The 21,142-nt window shown below is 37.8% G+C and overlaps 2 protein-coding genes across 4 annotated transcripts; one reads left to right on the forward strand and one right to left on the reverse strand.

The window, feature by feature from the left end:
- The first annotated feature begins 605 nt into the window (after positions 1–605).
- Positions 606–13,236, forward strand: pllp (plasmolipin). Its single transcript, XM_022219537.2, has 4 exons — positions 606–1,127; positions 7,657–7,830; positions 9,381–9,494; positions 11,174–13,236. Exons 1-4 carry the CDS (start codon positions 978–980, stop codon positions 11,273–11,275), a joined length of 540 nt encoding a protein of 179 aa, XP_022075229.1. The 5' UTR covers positions 606–977; the 3' UTR covers positions 11,276–13,236.
- Positions 13,237–13,238: 2 nt separating this feature from the next.
- arl2bp (ADP-ribosylation factor-like 2 binding protein) lies at positions 13,239–17,137 on the reverse strand. Of its 3 annotated transcripts, none has more exons than XM_022219535.2 (7): positions 17,002–17,137; positions 16,599–16,668; positions 15,496–15,557; positions 14,907–15,013; positions 14,714–14,799; positions 14,396–14,492; positions 13,239–14,045 (listed from the first exon to the last, which is right to left on the reverse strand). In XM_022219535.2, exons 1-7 carry the CDS (start codon positions 17,018–17,020, stop codon positions 13,953–13,955), a joined length of 534 nt encoding a protein of 177 aa, XP_022075227.1. In that variant the 5' UTR covers positions 17,021–17,137; the 3' UTR covers positions 13,239–13,952. The 3 variants fall into 3 exon arrangements, with proteins under 3 accessions (XP_022075227.1, XP_022075228.1, XP_022075226.1); XM_022219536.2 differs by having other exon boundaries at positions 16,998–17,125; XM_022219534.2 differs by having other exon boundaries at positions 16,599–16,683; positions 17,002–17,101.
- Positions 17,138–21,142: the final 4,005 nt, after the last annotated feature.

The following is a 21,142-nucleotide window of genomic DNA, read 5'->3' on the forward strand; positions in this document are numbered from 1 at the left end:
TTGCAAGAACTAGAAAGATATTAATTATAGTATTAACAAAGGTGACATTCTTTCTAGTTCTTGTGTTTCTATGTACTGTGTGTTTGTAGAACAAATTTCTAACATATTGCTGAGTGTTACATATATATGCAATAGGAGGGAAAAGGTTTTTTTTACTAGACTTTTTAACTACTGTAGACACTTGGCTGATATTTTAACCTCATAAGGTTGAATCTGCACACGGTAGTTAAACATATAGAGGAAAATGAGACAGAACTACGTTATTGCTTGAAATTTATCTAGTTTCACTTTACAATCAGGTTCAATACATCATTCATTAACCCCAGTTTAGACTTTTATCACGTCTTCTTAGTAAGGTACAGGTGAGAGACATTTATAGTTGTGTGCATGCCAGGGGCAACAAAAACACCCACACCTAGAGGGCGTCGCTGGCTCAGCTTCACCTGTGTGATCCCGGTTTTCAAACACTTTAATGAGTCACCCAGGTGAGTGTGGCATCTAAGGGCCATATGGGAGGTGCTAGAGGGAGATAGGGATGGTGAAAGAGAGAGAGGCCAAAGTAGATAGAGAGACAATTGTATAACACTCAGTGTGTGTGTGAGGTAAAGAGAGAGAGAGAACAAGGTGTGGAGGACCTCACAAAGCATCGTCATCAGACACCTGTCAGTGCAGGTGGAGAGTCTGGCTGCAGGACACCTGAACTTCGAGCTCTCTCTGGACCACTCTTCTTTAACTCTGTGGACTGTTATGTTTTGTTTTGTTATTTTGTTCAAGATTTTGCACAATTAATTGCTATTTGTGTTTGGAACATATCTGGCAGTGTTTTAAAGTTTTAGTCTCATTGCTGCCACCAGTCAGTGTGAGGACTTCAGGAGTTTTCTGAGGACTCTTGGAGAAGGAAGATTTGTCAAATCAAGCTTCATTGGTGAGACTCATTCTTGTGCCTGAGACATCCTCAAGCTTTTAAGAAAGGGCCTATGGCAGACTTCCCGTCCGAGGTTACCACGGAGACCAGCGTTCCCCAGCCCCAGAGCTCCACATCAGGAAGAATGGTTACCAGCATCGGCTCCGTGATTGACACGTCCTTTATCAGAAGCATCCCGGCTATCCTCATGATTGTTGAAATAGTATGTAGCACTGTTCACTGTTATGTCTACACTTGGAAAAACTTATTTTTCCATTCTGCTCTGTTTCTGCTCAATTTCCCACTGAAGAATTTTTAAAAAGAGGTTCCTGGAAAAGCTGGCCACTCAGACATTTTTCAGAGACTAGTTTCAGCTGCGGAATGATACACGTTTGGTGCAGGATCTTGAATGTGTCATTGATTCAACATAAGATATGGTATCCATGTTTGTGATAATGAAGGGATGCCACTCAATGCATCAATGTGTTTTTAACAGTTTTAGGGAAGAGTGGAGCGTTATAGCACAGAGGAAAAGGCAAAATTAGTCTTTGGCTACATATTTACTTCTGCCAAGGAGTCGAGGTTATGTTTTTGCCGGCATTGGTTTGTCTGTCTGTTTGCCCTTTAGTAACATTACTCAAAAATGCATTAACAGATTTGGATGAAATTTTCAGGGAAGGTCAGAAATGTCAAAAGGACCAATTGATTAGATTTTGGCAGTGATGTAGCCTTGGCGGGGGTCTGCGCTCCCTGAGTGCTTTTTCTAGTTATTACTGTGGGAACATTTTATTGCTAGTTTTAGTGTTTTTGTGCCATATAGAAGTGATCATTTGCTATTTTGTGCTTTTTGAAATCCCTGATTTGAGAGTAATAATGAAATAGTTTACCCTCATAAAAAGAAAGCACGAATTTGTTTTTAAACAGCTTAAGAACTAGTAACAATATATGACAGATAATCTACACTCAGTAACATACAGATAGATAAGGCTGCTAATTATAGGCCTTGTTGTTCCGTAATTAGAATAGGGAAACCACCCTGTCATAAACTCTTCTTGTCAGTAGTACAGCAGCCATAGGTAGAAGTATGGACATAGATATTCTAATCTGGTGACCTCAAATGTGTGTCAGCAAGCTTCAATTCATGCACCGTAAACATCAGCGGTTGTCCATGAACAGAAACATGACTGGCACTGACCAAAGATGCCTAGCTTAGCTGCATGTTCACAAAATATACACAATCATGTCCTGTCAGGTCAGAAACTAGCACAAAGCTGAGGGCTGCAATGAAATGAATAAGGATTTGTGTACATTTGCAAGATTAATTTTGATTGCGAGAGGCAGCAGTATCATCAGAACAGCCTCTGCTCCATTTATTACTTCTTTTCTGAGATGTATGTGCACAAAACTATCCAAACAAAGGTCACGTAACTTGATGGATGACTGACAGTTGCAGGAGATCTTTGTCCCACACCTCTTAACATCCCATTACTTCACTGAACCCACCGCTCAAGGACAAAGGCATCGCTGTTAATGTTCACTCTGAGTGTTAAACATTTGTCCCCCCTCGAGGCTTAATGAGTGATAGACTTCATGTGGTGTTGTAGTAGTAAGTAAAGCTGGTAGAAGTCAGCAGCAGTTTGTGAGGCGTGGCAGGTAATCCTTCAGATAGGGAAAAGGCAGCACTCCGTATACTTTATTTAATCACGCAGAGATAATAAACTTGGTTTAACATGTTTCAACATTTACCTTGCAAACAACAAGCACAGATGATGCCTTTTAAGCCTATTCAAGAGAATTAGCAACAACATTTGGCGACAATGACTGTTTTTGCAGGTTTTCCTTACAAGTAGTTTAAGCATGAGTAACTGTACTAGTAAATTTTCCTGCAGCCCTGTGTGTTGTGGCTTCATTTAGTGTTCAGTGTATTAAGAAGACTACTACTTAATTGAAGTGAGATCACATGTTTTGTTGTTGCTGTGACAGATGGATGTTCAGTTTTGCAATATTTATATGGCTTGATTTACTTGTCCAAAGGTTAATAAGACGAGAGTATTGCATCACAATGGTGAACTGCAGTTAGCAAGTAAGTTAAACAGCCATAAAAGAAAAGCCATAAACTCCAGCTCAGGGATTTTTGGTTGGACTGTTCTATCGCTTGTTTTTAAAACCCTGCATTATTTTTATATTATAAATGCCTTATGTAGTATAAACCATTAAGAATTGTTTGTTTTTACACATAATGTTACTACAGAGTAACATTAGCAGTAATTCAGAGCTGTGCTTTCAGCTGCAAGACTAACTAGAAAAGCACTCGGAGAGCGCATACCTCCGCCATGCCGTTTGTCTGTCTGTGTGTGTGTGTGTGTGTGTGTGTGTGTGTGTGTGTGTGTGTCTGTTTGTCTGTTAACAGCATAACTCAAAAAGTCATGGACGGATTTTCACAGGACGGATTTTCAAGGACATTCGACCTTCAAAAAATTCCTGGATCCAGACGGTGATTCAGATCACCTCCAAAATCTAATCGATTCTTACTCTTGCTCTTCCGGACATCCTGTAAAAATTTGGTGAAAATCCGTCCATGACTTTTTGAGTTATGCTGTTAACAGACAAACAGACACACACACACACACACACACACACACACACAGACACACACACACACAGACAGACAGACAGACAAACAAACTCAGGTGATTACATAACCTCCTGGCGGAGGTAATAAAAGTCCAATTTTCAATCTGCTTTAGGCTCTGTTTTGGTCTCCACCAATTCCTAATGGAAAAATCTGCCTCTTTACCTACTAACCATATCACCATGTTCAGCAAATAGTTGCTAACTTTACTGCATTTTGGTGTTGTGCAGACAGTGCACACTGTATACATGTGTGAATTAAATGTCTCCTGGTGTTCGAATTTATTTTATGATAGAGGAAGAGTAGAGGAGGAAATACAGAAAGGTGTTGGTGTCAGAGTTCATTCTGTACTGTCAAAAATACAAGACTTTTACACCAGACTAAGAGTGTACTCACACAGTATCTAAATTCAGAGTTCAACCTTTCATCTTTTTAAGAATGAAAAATTATTTCAGTGCTTGATGTTTAGGAAAGATTCCAATTAAGTTGGTTCTTTGTATTTTGGTGCTACTTCAGTTTGTGGGGACTAATTCTAAATGCGTCTGCCATGTAATTATTTGAGTTGAGATTGAATAGTATGGTGAGTAAGTATCAGGTGTGATCCTCCAAACTTTCTACCTGAAAGAATCTATTGGGAATGTGTGAAATGTGAATGCTAATTTGATAAATAAGGGCTTAAAGCCATACTGTGTGTTGTCGGTACAAACTCAGGAGTGACTTAAACCTGCACTCTTTATAATGGCCAATAGGGGGCGACTCTGCTGGTTGCAAACAAAAGCTTGTATTGACGTATACTGGAAAATGACCGTATTTCTCCCTTGATTTGTGACCACAGTAAACATTTTTTGAATAGGTTTATATTATCAATCTCTAATTTCACGCCTCCTATAGCACAGCATGATGATCATTTAGTAAAGTATGGTTACATTCAGAGCAAAATAATCAATAAAGCAGGATACAGGGTACTCTGCTATTCCTACTGCACTGGCCTTGTTGCATCTGGTTTAATAAAATCAAAATGCAGACAGTCAAATTTCAACCCGAGGGCTTGAAATCAGTGATTCCCACATTGGCTCATTTTTGTTTCTATTTGATGTCAAGTCAAAATAATTTAACTATCTCAATATCACAAATGTACAATGTGCAATCTGTGCAAAACACAACACCCTCGGTCCATAAACAAGAAGTTAAAGACCTCAAGAAGAGCAATTGAGGAGAGATCCCGGTTTCAGGTTACAAGCGCAATCAAAAATACAGAACATTAACATGCAGAGGAAATGATTCTGGTCAGGGGGTGAATGTCAGAAAATTGTCGAACTATAGTCTTTATGTAAAAGAAGGATGTAGTGACTGTGATCTTACCCAATGGTTTGTGGATTACCATTTTAAATCCTTGAGGTTGGCATTTGGCTGTTGTCATTTTGGTACTTTAAAACCAGATGTAACAAGTAAGCTGTGGATCTGGATTAGCTGAAGAATACAAAGACACCAGTCAGACACCAGTTAGGAGCCCCGTCCTAAAACATACGCTGCTTTATTATCACATTCATTCTAAATTGGACCATAAATTACACAACAAATGTCACGGTGTAATAAAAAAAGTGTTAAAACCAGCAGTTAAGTCCATAGACTCATTAGGAAAATGTTTGCCCAGGTAATAAATCCAAGGAGAAGCAAGGGTGTCTGGTAACACACTTCTACACATTTGGGCTCTATTCTGCAACCAGAGAAGTCACCCCCTGCTGGCTGTTAGAGAGAATGCAGGTTTAAGGCACTTCCACATTGGCTTCACTTTCTTTTTCTTTGCTGTCTTTGTGCCAAACGGATAAGGTCTGAGCCATGTGACCGCCTTATCACCATGAAGACCTGCAAAGAAGGCTACACAGACACCACAGCAGTTTTAACACATATTTGCTTATTTTTGAGACTTAATTCTAAATTGTTACCAACACCTGGAATGACTATATTGTTATGTTTTGTGGACAAGTTTTACGGAAACTGGATAAATTAATAAATTGTAGCACCTTTTTTTTAAATAATAAACACTCACAGTTCAGTAGATAAAATTTTGCAGCAGTTGAGGAAAAATAGATAGCAATCATTTTCTTCCTTCCCAAAAGCTGTTTGTCCTTAACATAACCAAATCCAAGAACACATTCAGCTGGTTTTAAGTCAAATTTTCCCGCCAGCTGGAGGCAACAAAAACAGCCAAGAGAGAAACATGTTGTCAGAATCTGATGAAACTGTGCAAATGGGGAAAAAAACAAGTTAAGAGCGAACAAAAACATTTTTTTATTTAATGACTTGAAGCATTTTTAATCTCAGCAAGAGCAGATGGGACACAGTTGAGAACAGAATGAGATGTTAAATAATATGGACATGAAAATCAATCGGCCTAATCGGTAAATGTCATCTTCTGCAGCATCAAGAATTTTATTAAATGCTATTCTGATTATTTTGTTATTAACTCTGTGGGTGTGTGATGCCATTATATTCCATCTTTCTAATGCATGCTTCACAAGCAACAACACAAAAACACTAAATTAGTAAAAACAGAAAAGTGGCTGCATCAATATTTTGGAAACAAAACATCTTTTCATTTACATCTCTACGTTCATTTATATGTCTTCAGAGGTTGAATTTTTAGCAAATAGTCTCCTGTTTCCAGCCCCTTATCATGCAATATTAATAACTAAATGCCCTGTATACTCCATTATAAAAAGCATAATATATAAACACAGAGTACACATTTTAATTTAAACAGACACCTAAGCAAGGATCTTATCACACAGACTTGTTATCCAGTTTAACCCACTTTGACTCAAGATTCATTTAAATTCCTCTCTGTATTTTGTTTTTTTGTCAGCAGAATACTCAACGATTTGTTTGACTCAAAGCCACAGATCATGGTGCAATTTTACCCCTTTTGTCAGAAATTGAAGTTGTTTTCTGTTCCTTCGGTGCAGAACAGACGTTCACATGAGGACGGGTGCTTTGGAAAGGTCAAGCTTTGAGCGCCCACTGTGCGTATGCGTGTGTATCAGGTGTGTAAAAAGTGAAATGTGATCTCTGCATACATAATGGACTGTCCCTTCATGTCTTTTGTTGTGGGACTGGAGCAGAGAGGCACAGGTGAAAAAAGAAGAGCCTTGTGTGTTTGTTTCTATCTGAGTGACGTTTCTGTTTTTAAAGAGTCCAGTTATGGCTTCAATTTCAGACGTAAAACAAATGAGACATTCATTGGGAATGTTGGCAGCTTCTGTAATTGCCAGTGGTTTATAAGAAATGCATTTGTGTTTTTTTTTATAAAGTTTGCAGTGTGTTTAGATTAGTCAGTCCTGATGGAAATATCTAAAGTAATTTGGGATGGATTGAATTTTTGTGCAGACATTGATGGTCCCCAATGGATGAAGCCAACTGATTTTTCTTCTGTTGAGATGCTGTGTTGGGGTTATTTAAGATTTAAGGCACCTGTCTGCTTCAAATCTGTAGTGTTGACATGTGGTTATCTCCACATGTCAGTGACTAAACCCATAATTAACACCATTCCTGTCACAAAAACCTTGAACAACATGCGAAAGAAGAAGAGAACTTTCTCACCATTGTGCTTCAGCAGGAAATTCTGACTGGTGAAACACTGGGAATCTTGTGTTCCTTTACAGTCAGTATTTTTCTAAAAAGTAGTAATCCAGATATCAATTAAACCTTGTAAGATGTGAAAAAAGTGCAGGTAACACAAGATTATCACAGAATTCTCTCGTGTTTAGCTAAAGACTTGTGAAAATCCCAGTGCAGGTTACTGTCCAGCAACAAAGAGAGACACGTTGATCATTGCATTTTATTGATGTTCCGTTTGCAGTTTGTTTGTAGTTTTTTAAATACAGCTATATGGACTAGATTTTTACCAGAGGGAGCTATTCAAACATATTTGACAAAGTATGTGAACATGTCCTTTAACTGTATCATTAGCATTCAATTGTCTGAGGTTAAGCAGCTCAAATTGTCCCCAGCATCGTTTTAGTAATCACACATTTATATTTAAAACTGTGTGCTTTTCATGCATTAACTCTCTCCGTCTGCTTTGTTGGTGTGTTTTGTTTCCTCCCCTTCATCTCTGTAGCTTGCGGGGATGATCCAGTGGGCTCTGATAGCCAGCACCGCCTTCACATTGGAACCGGCGTACGGCTGGGTGATGTTTGTGGCCATCGGTTTCTGGATCACCACCACCATCCTCTTCGTCATGTCGCTGTGTGCCGTCCAACAGAAGATGACATTCGTGGCCTGGCCCCTGGCGGTAGGGAGGGAGGGAGGAGGGGGAGGGAGAAATGAAAGAAACAGATCTCTGAACTGCAAACTGAATCAGTCATTCAGCGTTCTTTTATTGTTAAGTTTGGGATATGCAGAAATCAGAACAAATGTGCTTTTATTTTGCAGTTCCTTCCCCTAAAACAATGATTTCAAGTGTTCAGTATCGCAACATTTGGAGTTGAAGTTTAAGACTTAAATGCAAAACAAGTTGGTTTATTGCTCATAGTGAAAATATGATTGAAAAAGTGTTTTTCATGTCTTTAAAATGATGTTGCTTTTTACTGAGTCTTTCCGTACAGTTAGTTTTAGGTGCAGCAGCTGCAGATTGCCTATAAAGCAAACTCTGATGACGCATAACTACAATAAGGACTATCCTGTACAGGCCATTGGACATCATTGTTTTAAGTTCTTATTGTATGCTATGGTTGATTGAGTTGCTTTGATCATATTGTACTGTTTTCATTTTATGATATGCTAGAAATTGTGGAATTGCAGCTGAAATGTATTTTCCCAAGACAAAATTCTCCTTTGGACAAAAAGTCTTAATCATACAGCCATCTATCCATCCATCCATTATCGATACACTGCTTGATCCTCATTAGGGTCACAGGAGTCCTGGAGTTTATCCCAGCTGATTTAGGGTCGATTGCAGGAATACACAGAGAAAATCACACACAGATTTGCAAAAATGAATTAAGATTAACTGTTACATATAAAATATTCCTGTAAACAATGCTTTAATTACCATAATTTGTTCATATTTGCACACATAAACAAGGCAAAATATGCAATCAAGTAACAAAACATGCAAAATTTGTGTGATGCTCATTCAGTTTTTTAATGTTACTACTCATTACTGCCTTTAGAAAGTAAACTCAGTAATATTTTTACCAAGGCTGCACAGTGGATTGGTGGTTAGCACTTTCGCCTTTCAGTTAGAAAATCCCTGGTTGGTATCCCGGCCTTCGGGATCTTTCTGCATGGAGTTTGCATGTTCTCCCTGTTCATGCGTGGGTTTTCTCCAGGTACTCCAGCTTCCTCCTACAGTCCAAAAACATGCTGAGTTTAATTGGTGACTCAAAACTGTCAGTAAGTGTGAGTGTGATTGTTTGTCTCTATGTGTAGCCCTGTGATAGACTGGTGACCTGTCCAGGGTGTCCCCTGTCTTCACCATAAGTCAGCTGGGATAGACTCCAGCCCCCTCGTGACCCTGATGAGGATTAAGCAATGTATAGGCCATGGAAGGATAGATATTTTTTTTTACCAGAATATGCTGGACACCAAATCAGAACTAAGCATGTACAGTACCATAATATACCTCTGCTGTCTCTTAAAGGCAAGATTTTAAGACATTTTCTCATCAAATAGACCTGAGAAATTTTGCATAAACAAGAGGCAGGAATCAGGCTTTAGACTGAAATGCGCTCTGCTTAGGATAATTTGAGGTTTGAAGGTTTGATTTAAAGAAATAGACAGCAAAAAAGCAAGAAGATGAGGACTGATAAAATGCGACTAATGTTTCTCCACTTCTCCTAGGAGATGATGTACAATGGCATAGCCACGGTCCTCTATTTCGTCGCCTTCGTGGTTAACGCAGTATATGTGAATGCCTTTGTGCACTTATATTTTGGACACCTGGCAGCTGCTGCTGTAAGTCGCCCAACACCACTCACACCTGCAAAGAACTGGTTAAATATTCAAGAAACACTCAGTGAGCAAAATCTGATAATACGTCTGCAAAGGTGTATTATAAACTACAATTAGAGAGGGAAATCATTCATATTTCCAATTCTTCCCTCTCACTGCTGTTGTTGTTTCTAGATGCCTTTCTGATGCCACATTTGCTTATCAGGTTGCAGCACACACCTTAACGTATGAGACAGGCAGAGCAGATTTAATACTCACAAGGCTGAGAGGGAGGTCATGTGATTGGAAGTCCAGGTAACTTTGTACCGAAGCTGCCACTCCCCTTCAGCTATCTGCTGTTTAACACAATCAGTGTTGAGTCACGGACAGAAAAAAGACTTCAAGATAAAGAGAAAAAAAGGGGAGATGGATGTAGGCCAGCAGATGGAAAGGCATGCTAAAGATCAGCGGTGTGTTTTACAGTCCCCTCAGCAGGCTGAAGTCCACCCTGGTTTACAGCTCCTGTAGCATTTAGTACATGATCACACTCACTGGCAGACCCCTGACCCCCTTCCATATCACACTGTTATTGGTTTATTGCCTCTGAGGAACGCCAGTCGAGAAGCATTAACATTTTCCTGATGATAACGGTCTGTTAACACACAGTCAAAGCTGTTATATCACAAGTATCTGGAATCTCTACAGATATTACAGGGTGGGGAAGCAAAAATGTCCTGTCAGGTAAAAACAACTATAAATGGGTATAACTTTTTTATTCTTTGGAATTTTGAACTGATTTCTTGAAGAACACAAATTTAAAGCTTTCAGAACATGTTTATTCAATATGTCCTCCATCAGCCATGATGAAGCCTCTGAAAGAGGCACAGGCCCTCCTGATATCCTCCTTGGGGTAGGCCTCCCATTCCCTGGAGAATGCAGCCTTAAGTAAATCCGTATTGGCATGAGGGGTGGCATTAGTCCTCAACTCAATGGCGCCCCATCAGAAAAAATCCAGGGGGTTTAGATCAGGTGAGCTCGGGGGCCAAATGCCTTTGGGCCAGAAGTTCGCCATATTCTACTCACAGAACTTTTGGACCTTGATTGATGTGTGAGCAGGAGCCCCATCTTGCTGCCACACATAGTTGTTGTCAGGGTAGGGGGCCTTCAGCCAGGGCAAAACGGTGTACCTCAGAACTTTGTAGTACACATCAGCCCCAATTTTCTGATCTGGCTTGAAGAAGTAGGGGGGCATCTTATTGCCATCTGAGCCCAAGACTCCCAGGAACATCTGAAGATCTCTTGGTGCCCAAACTGGATTGTCTGGCATGCTGGATGCGGCATATGGTCCTCTCACTGATGCCAACAATCTTGGCAATGTCCTTCTGAGGGATTTGGGCATCCAGGAGATCACAAACCCTATTGCGTTTTGCTTGTTGCTTGCTCACTTCACAATGCACCAAGGTCTGACAAATACTAAAAAGATTGGTTAAAGGCAAGGAACTTTGATTTTAATTATTGTTTTGATTACCCTCACCGTTTGGACAGGACATTCAAATTTGTCAATAGGACATTTTTGCTTACCCACCCTGCAATATATAAAGATGGAAATGTGTCTGTGATTTATGACAGCTGTTGAATATTTTACAATTTAGCTCTGCTTCTTTAGGTTGTTAAAGTTGTGAAACTGTCTCTCCTCTGTCCAGGCCTTTGGTGTTGTGGTGACCTTGGCATATGGAATCAGCGCTTTCTTCTCCTTTTTGTCCTGGAGGGAAGGAAACGTTGCCCCCGGCACAGTGCCGACCTAAGACACTCACTGCTTCCGGGAAACTACTCCAGTGTTGATACACGACTATTACTTCACTACTACTGCTGACTCTGGAAATCATGACCATAACTGAATCCAAATACTAACAATAAGATGAAACCTATTCCACTAAGTCAATCTGATACGCTCGCATCAACACAAATACACTGAGGCCTCAACCTCAGAACTGTATGTAAAATATTTATCAAATGCTTTACCATGCACATAAATAGTTTAACATTTTAGGTAATTTACTAAGTCATTTTCTTGCTGTGATAAATATGAAGCTAATGAAGGAATCCCTTTAGCTTAGCTTAACATAAAGACTGGACACGTGTAGATACAAAATCCTCCAACCACCACCTCTAAAGCTCTGGGCATTTTAATGCAAAGATAAAAAGTTGCTGTTCTAATGTGGAATTACAATGGAAGATTAAGACTCTATCCGTGGGAATATGGACTTTTTCCAGACTGATATCTTCTCTTGCAGGAACCACTACGAACAGTGGGGCAATCTGTAACAACAATATGTCAAATAGCAGAGAAAAACATTCTGTCATTTCCTTCTTTCTGGCAGCCTTTGAAATCGCAAGTGCTGTGGACTGAGTAACATTAAACACGCAGACACAGAGACTTTAGTGAGCTGCTAAAGTGGTGCAGTAAGTTCAGTTGTAAACTTGTAACTGCTAGCATTACCAAATTTAAAGAAAGACAAGAAATCCTCTGTTTTCTATGTTTTAACTACCACGTGGGACATAAATGTTGTTTACATGCAGATAAAAAGCCAAAATTAAGGGAAAAATCTTCATTTTGCAAAAATATTCACACATTAGCGTATACATGGCCTAGCTTTGTGTCGTGACCAGTTACAGTGACTTCCTGGGGTGTTGTCCCAGGCAAGAAACATAACATCTTTAAAACTATAGCATGTTTTTGCCCTTGGTTTATGTGCATATTAAACAAACAAGATGTCATGCTTTAAGATGTGAGCTGTAGCGGGTCTGGTAAGTACATTTTACCTTTGGGCACACCCAGACTAACTGTTACCTCCAGTCTTTATGCTAAGCTAGGCTAACTTCCCGCTGGCTGTAGAGTAAGGATTAAAGGTACAGCTAGGAGAATAGTATCGGTCTTCTCTTTTAAGTCTCAGCCAGAAGCTATGAGTACACATTCCCAAAATGTGTAACTAGCCCTTTAAAGATTGCTCAACTATATCAGAAAACTTCAAATTTTGGGGGAAAAACTGCTAAGGAAAATACAAAAAGGGTCCTGAGTAAACTCCACTTGTTATTTTCCTAGAATAAGGCCAAAGATGATCAAATATTTCAACCTGCAGGCACTGACTGTGGTTCAAATTATTAAAGGGAAATAAAATCATGCACCAAAAAGTGTGAAATGTTTCTTTTCCCTTGTGAGCTTTCAAGGAACCACAATTAAATCCAGCGTTATGGTGGCAAAATATTAAAACTCTACAGCCCAAACTTCACAGCATTTTTCATGGAGATTGATGTATTCCATTACTGTAAGTCCATGATTTCATGAAGAAATTTGATAATTGAAGGTTTGTTTTGTACGTTCTTTGTTTACAGAGCCTTTTCTTGCTATTTGTAATAAATGGTAAGTTCTTAGACACAGGCATCTCTGACTGAAACTCTTGTTATTCCCATTTAAAATGTACACAGAATGTTTTGTTGAATGCAAACTTTTGTTTTAATCCTGAAAATGATAATGAAAACATTTTTACCGCATATAAATGAGTCCTGACAATGATTCTAATATTGTTCCAGTAGTGTGCAAACCATTTTGTGATTTATATGAAAGTCTGCTCAACTCCTTATGTACTGTAGGTGCCTTTATGCAATATGTTGTCTTTTTGTACCAATAATTTGAATGACTGTGAAATCCTGTGGTGAGTGCTCCTGCTCAACCATGCACTTCAAATAAAGCACTAAGTGATTTCAATATAACGCTTTTGTACCTGTTTATTTGAAAATATCTTTTTTTAAACAAACAAATGTGACAGTTCCCCAGGGACATAAATATACTTTCAGAATGAAAACTATCATATTGAAACATGTAGAAAACACTTGGACATCATACTGAAAACTAACTGCACAAACACACACAATCACTATTACAAACTCAATCTGACGAGTTTACAAACTGGCCAAATATTTTAAGTCTTCATAAAACATGTACTAGTTCTACTAAATTATCGTCATATGAAAAAATACCAGGCGAAGAGAGAAGATTCAAAACATTCAATCATAGCTAATGCAGTAACCAGCAGTAACTTTAAAAACACAAACATTAATCTTGTACCAGACAGAAACAATAACACAGAATCCTAAAAGAACTACAACTGAATAGGAGGATGATTGTAAAATCAAGATTAGCAATCTCTCCCCCTGCAAATTTCAATTAAAGAAATGTGAATATTTCAAGTAGGCATATGCAATTGAAGGGCTGGTGAGCAGAAAATATGAAACTTCTGATTTCACTTCATAGCTACAGAGAGGCTTTTAAAGCCGATCTGCCGCATAAATCCCAGAGTAATATCTGGGTGTATCCTAAAGTTAACACTTTTCTGAAGGCCAAATGATGGACAAAACTTTGCTTACACATATGTAGAAAGAGGCATTTCAAGTGTTTGATTTGTCAGTGTGTGAACGTCACTGTCATTTAGTGCAGTTGGTGTTCTTGGAGTCTGCAGGGTTCAGAGCTGTGACCACCAGCCCCTCACTCAGGTCCAGACCTCGGCCCTCCTTGGTCTAGAAACACAAACGCACACACGTCATGTTCATATCTAACTTTCTGAACATTTGATTTGCTACCTATCTGCACACACATATACACAGCAGAAACTGGGCTCAAATACATCTGTGCTAAAGCCATCATTTAAAAAAATAGAAGAACTAATCGACTGTTTTTGAGCCATCATTTAACTCAACGAATTCAGCCAAGATTGATACGAGCTTGAAATCACAGTAAGTGTACAGTAATTCAGAAATTAGCCCACAGAGACTAGTTATATGAAATACAGCAGCAACTGTCACTGTGCCTGTTACAAACCACCATGAAAAAAAGTCCTGTTTTTAAGATGTTCTCACAGACAACTTACAGCTCTGTATTCCACAAACATCTCCTTGAAGGCCATGAAGTCGGTGAACGTCAGCAACATGTCAAAGATGTCACCCGAGACCTCCTCTTTGCGCTGCCTGCACACAGATGGAGGACACACGGTGAATCTCATCACATTTTCATTGTACTTGTGTGCCACCATGTGGTCCGTGGAAGAATATTTCTTGTGAGCAACAGGTGGACCAAATATTAAAAAAGAAGGTGAAAGTTATGTCATCTCTTTCAACTACACCATTTTGCATCACTCATTAAATTAAATTAAATATAAAGCAGTTGGTGTTTTGTTGTCACATCTCACATGAGCAGCTCTATGAAGGTGTCCATGTTGAAGTCGGGGATCCTCTCCGTCAGCTGCTGTTCCAAGTATTTCTCCAGCTGGTCAACCTACACAAAAGCCACATTTAGTAAAAATTTGATACTATTGTAGGTGAACTACCTCACTACTATTATAAATGTTGCAATGGACCACGGTGAAATGCCCAGAAACTCACATATTCATTGAAGATGGGTGTGTAGCTGAGCTTGTTTTCATCAGAATCATCAAACTCCAGGTAGTATTTATCCATGAAGCTGTGCTGAAGCTGCTGAAAGTCTTCCTCTAAAAGATACCAAGCAGACATGTAGAACAGCCTATAGCTTCACAGTTAATTGGTGAAACACAAGAAGGTTTCTCTGCATTCAGCTGGCATACTGGCCTATTTTGTTTTGTTTTTAGAACTTTTCCATGCCACACATTTTTGCTGTGAAATATATCTTAGGACTGCAAATGTTGCTATTATTTGCCTCACAAATCTGCATATTCTGGTTGAAGCACTGTAAGAGGCCAAATCCCAGCATTTTTTTTTTTATAATATCCTAGAGGTCATTTCATTTTCAGCAGAAAAGACACTATTCTCATATTCAGTGGCCAGATTTGTTCATTTTCCAAACACAAAGACCAGGAAGTTATGTCCTGTCACATAAAACAATCACTTTTTTTATTTTTCTCTAACAAACAGCAAGAGTGAGACTCTATAATTAAAAAAAAGTTTGGTGAGGTAAAGCAGCTAAAAAGAATACTGAATTTGTCCTCAGTCCTACCCATGATGATGTCCTCTATACAGCCAATAACACCATCAAAAGCTGTGTCTGTAGCAGAGTAACTGGAGGGAGAAAAACAACAGAGAAAGCATCAATAACTGTATGAGTCCTGAAATAAGGCTAACACAGCACCTGCTCTGTAAGCGCAGCAGTACAGTACATGTTTTACACCAAAAGAAATATGTAGTATCACTAGAGTATAGCTGCTCTATGCTAATTCTGTTTTCTTAAGCTTTAGAATTCAAATCTGGAGGAGTAAGAAGGCTGTTGTAGCACAGCAGGGCTGCAACTTATGACTATTTTCCTTGTCAATTAACCTGCCATTTATTTTCTCAATTATCAGATTAGTTTACTGATCTATAAATTGCCAGAAAATGTTGATCAGTGCCTTGCTTTATTTAACCCTTTAATGCATAACATGGGTCAAAAATGATACATTCATTGGAAAATGGGTATCTCTTGACCCATGTTGTGCATCAAAGGGTTAAACTGTCTGCAATGGGTTGAAAAAGGTCCTTGTGATCAAAACACAGAGTTGATTTTGTTTTAATGAATCACTGTGATTCAGTATCAGTGATACATGTGTCTAGGAATTGACCTTTATCCTATAAATTTGATGCCTGAGGGATCTGATTACCACATGTCAAAAAGGACGCCAATCAAGTGGTGGTGTGCTCCCCTATCTGTCCCAAAAATATTCAGTTTCCTCCAGAAAATATTCACATTTAAAAGCTGGAACCACAGAATTTGGATTTCTTTTTGATTTCTCAAACTCACAACTGATTATCAAAATAGCTGGTGATTATATTATATCTGACACTTCAAATCTCAGGACATTATATAACATATTACGGACTGCCACAGAGAGGGCTTTCATGATCACATAGCTAGAACATTGAATTATCCGGTCTTAGCTTTTAACGAAACACTTGTTCTCAGATGATGTTAACACAGCTCTAGTTGCTGCGACAGCATTAGGAAATCCGAAACACCCCAGTTACATCCTGCGATTTGTTTATGAAGGCTGGCCCTGCAGTAAAAAGGTTCGCTCTCGGACAGACTCTGGGTTTCCCAAAGGGCTCAAAAATCAGTGAACAACTCACCTGGAAATGGAGAGGTCTTCTTCGTCCATATCAGTCATGTCCACGATGTTTTCTGCACAGCTACGGATACCTGGAGATTGAGGAGCTAGTGCATGTCAGTGTTTTGGTAACGTTTCCCGTTGGATAAAAAAATATACTTAGAAAATGCTAACTCCAACAAACAATGTATTTTTTAAGAAATCAGGACGCTGCCTGTGAGACGGGACTGGGCTTGGACGTCACTCAACAGTAAAATTAGTTGATTAGCTGTCGCGGCTAAGTCAAGGTTTGCTAACGTTAGCAAACGTTTAACGTTGGTTAACTTAACTCTCATCTATATTTCGCATTTTTCCAAATTTAAAGTGCTAATTTACATATTTCATAAACTCCGCCAGTGCCATTTAAATCAATTTAATTTACCTACTTCGTTCCTGGACGTCCATGTTGCCTAAATCGTTGAATGGTAATCAGCGAACGTAATGGTGTTGCCAGGGAAACGGTGAATCTACGTGCACTAGCAAATCCCGTCCGGTAGGACAAATTCTACGCACGTTAGTTCCTACCTGGGATGGAACGGTGGCGTTCAATGACATATATATATATATATATATATATATACATATATATATATATATATGGCATGCCGTATGGCATGCCGTTTAGGAAATTATATATATAATGAAAGCCGATATATATATAATGAAACTTGATATATATATAATGAAAGTCGATATATATATAATGAAATTTGATATATATATAATGAAACTTGATATATATATAATGAAAGTCGATATATATATAATGAAACTTGATATATATATAATGAAAGTCGATATATATATATAATGAAACTTGATATATATATAATGAAACTTGATATATAATGAAAGTTGATATATATATCGACTTTCATTATATATATATCAACTTTCATTATATATATATATCCACTTTCATTATATATATATATCGACTTTCATTATATATATATATCAACTTTCATTATATATATATATCGACTTTCATTATATATATATCAACTTTCATTATATATATATCAAGTTTCATTATATATATATATATCGACTTTCATTATATATATATATCAACTTTCATTATATATATATCAAATCTTTTTTTCCTACCGAGCCCCGGAAGGGACATGTCCGTATGGCGAAGCGACAATGAAGGACACTCACCCGGACGAGAATTTTATTGAGTTTTATTTTGAAATCGGCCTGAAATACACAGACATTCAAGCAGTGCGATGCGCTAAGAGTCTGCCATGCAGACCAGCGATCCTGATAATGGTAAGTTTTATTTCTCCAACATCCTGCTGTTATCCTACTATGAATACGCTAGCTACAACAGTCCCACATCAGTATTATGAACGTTCCGCCAGCTAACGCGGTCTGGACACCGGATCACTGATTAGAGGTTGGCGTTGAACTATTGTTTGCCAGCCAGTTAGCCGCTGGTAAGCTAACAAGCTACGAAACAACTCCTTATAAAACCGGAGGAAAGCAGCAGCAATATTTCAGTCCAAGACCTGTATTCAGAACCTCCCACGCTGTTACACAATGACCCATTAATCATATTACTGAACTATATGGTTATCATTGAAATTTTCCTTGAAGAACCAGTGAACTCTTTGCGAACACATTTTAATTTATGTGTTGATTATGTTTCGTATCAGTAATACAAGTCTAAAAAACTGATTCAAATGATCAAATTAACACAATGAAGTAAAGAGTACTGGTAGTCTGCAGCTATTTTCATAATTTCAAGGTAAAATTCTGATGTGTGATTTTCTAGCTTTGCAGATGTGGAAATCCAATGCACTGATTTCTTATACACAGATGCTTTTGGTGTTTTTGTTGTAAAATAAAACAAGGCATTTATCACTGTTGGAAATTATTACAGGTATTATTTGTAACACTTTCTAACATTGTATGGACAAAGCAATAAATCAGTTAATGGATAAAATCATTTGTATTACAGATGCTATCAACAGCATGTCTTGTTCATTTTATTTAGTTGTCGGCCTTGGATGATGAGGTCCAGTTACCAGGAGCACTAGTCTGCAGCTTACTGGTTCCGTCCTGCAGCTCCTCCACGCTGTCCTCCTCTCTACAGACCAAATCAAGTAAGATCTGTTTAGACTATGCAGACATCAACATGATCAGTATGTTATCTTTTGACCCATCCTAAAATCACAAAATAGAACATTTACTTTAAGTTAACTGTGTTTATGAAAATAGAAAATAATTACTGACAACTAGTACTTTTTGGTGCTTTTATGCAGGAAAAGGGAACCAGGAAGCTGCTGTGGATCCTCTGCAGTATCTGGAGAGGTCAGAGGAACGGTTCTTGGAACAGATCGGAAGACACCAAGACGTGACCTCTGCCATGCTCCAGAACATCCAGAAGACGAATGAAAACCTTGGTTGCACTGATGGGACGCATGGTGTTGGTGCTGGAGCAACTGTCCCAGAATTAAACTGCATTGTTGACTATTGGCTTTTCTAGAAAATAAATCTTTTTTAGTACTTCACCTGTTTTGTATTTTACCCATGCACTTTGGGTGAATAAACAGAAATTTGTGATGAGAGATTTTTTGTCTATAATCTACAGAGACTTTATTCAGTGTTCAGTGCACACTTTTGTTACACACATTTTGACAGATAAGCAGTTGTGCTTTTCAAGCAGATTTTAGTCAGAAACATCAGTAGCATATATTGTTTTTTTACTGTTACACCAATCTAGGTAGATAAACTGCACTACTGCAGCAGATATATTATTGAAATGTGCTTCTATTATGTGTCTACATACACTGCTCACAAATAGTTATTCAACTTTTGGGTGAAATTGATGGAAAATATAAAAAGTGCATGCTGTAGTGATATATCATAAAAGTAGGGTATTTAACTAGAAACATGAAATAGTGATTTCCACATCTCAAAAAATTTGAATCAAAAGCTAACAACAGTGGAGGGTATGTCACAATAAAAATGTCTCAGTTTGGACCGAACAGCAGCCTTCAGCTGAAATCCAGTACAATTGTGTCCCACCAGTGGCGTGATCATGGATGTGTCCAGGCAGCAGCTGACCTCTGCCTCGTAATTAGCCTTAAGACCAGCTATAAAGATAAACATAGATATTATCATTATCATCAACATATGGTGCATGTGTTTAACCTTTAAGCTATGTAGGGATGCAAATGTAGTCGAAGCTAAGTAGCTAAGCTAATGCTAACACGTTCAGTGTTCAGAATCAAAACATCTCTAAAAATTACCTGTTTTCTCAAATGTAGTCGCCGTTCCCTGTGACAACCATGAAGACAGATAGATAATCACAGAAGAGCTCATCTGAAGAGCAAATGTCCAACAAGGTTCCTGTTTTTGTTTGCCATGTCCTTCCAGGGCTCAGTAGGAAAAAGTCTGATAATATGGAATGAAACTTTGAATATATGGAATGAAAATCTGAACATTCTATATTCCGACTTTCATTCCATATATATATATCTCAAGTTTCATTATATATATATATATATATATATCGACTTTCATTATATATATATCAAGTTTCATTATATATATATATATATATATCGACTTTCATTATATATATATCAAGTTTCATTATATATATATATCGACTTTCATTATATATATATCAAGTTTCATTATATATATATCGACTTTCATTATATATATATATCGAGTTTCATTATATATATATATATTGAGTTTCATTATATATATAATTTCCTAAACGGCATGCCATATATATACATATATATATATATATATATATATATATATATATATATATATATAATGTGTGTGTGTATACGTCATTGGTGGCGTTACATTTAAGCCCAAAATTATTTATGCAAATTCTGGTCAATTTATGGTGAACCTATCTTTGGCAAACGGGTTCCTTCTGGCTGGAAATGACAAAATCAAGTGATAACAGACAATAAGACGTTGTGTTAGCAGATGATCATAATGCATTTTAACTATCGTTTTCTTTTTGTGAAAAAAAACAAACAAAAACATTTTCATTAAAAATCTTAGTCAAAAATTATTTCTATCCATTGAAATTGCAGCCCATTTTGACTAAATGCAGCTTCTATACCACTTCTAAAATGTCCAGAAACATTTAATTACTGTATAAATTAGCAAGAGCTGATGCATTAGTTCTCTAGTCACTAATCAATTGCAAGTCATGACTAAAACCAAAGGTCTTGTGAGCTCGCTATGAGGGTCCATTATAGAGAGAAAAAGTTATAAAGGCATATGCAAGTGTTTTCAAATATCAATGTTCACAATGCAAAGCTAATCAAAAAGTGTAAGAGTTCCAGTGAAAATTCTCAAAGGGCTGGTAACAAGTTGCAAAAGGACCCTTACATTGGAAGGAATGCTAGTTCAAAATGTCAAGAAGAATCCCAGTATCATCACTAAGGTCATCCTGATGAACATGAAAAATTCTAGTACCAAACAAATGTCAGGTCATAGTAAATATCATCACAAGAGGACTACATTAATATTCTGGAGAAA

Source organism: Acanthochromis polyacanthus, chromosome 8 (assembly GCF_021347895.1).
Source record: "Acanthochromis polyacanthus isolate Apoly-LR-REF ecotype Palm Island chromosome 8, KAUST_Apoly_ChrSc, whole genome shotgun sequence".
Classification (NCBI taxonomy): domain Eukaryota; kingdom Metazoa; phylum Chordata; class Actinopteri; family Pomacentridae; genus Acanthochromis; species Acanthochromis polyacanthus.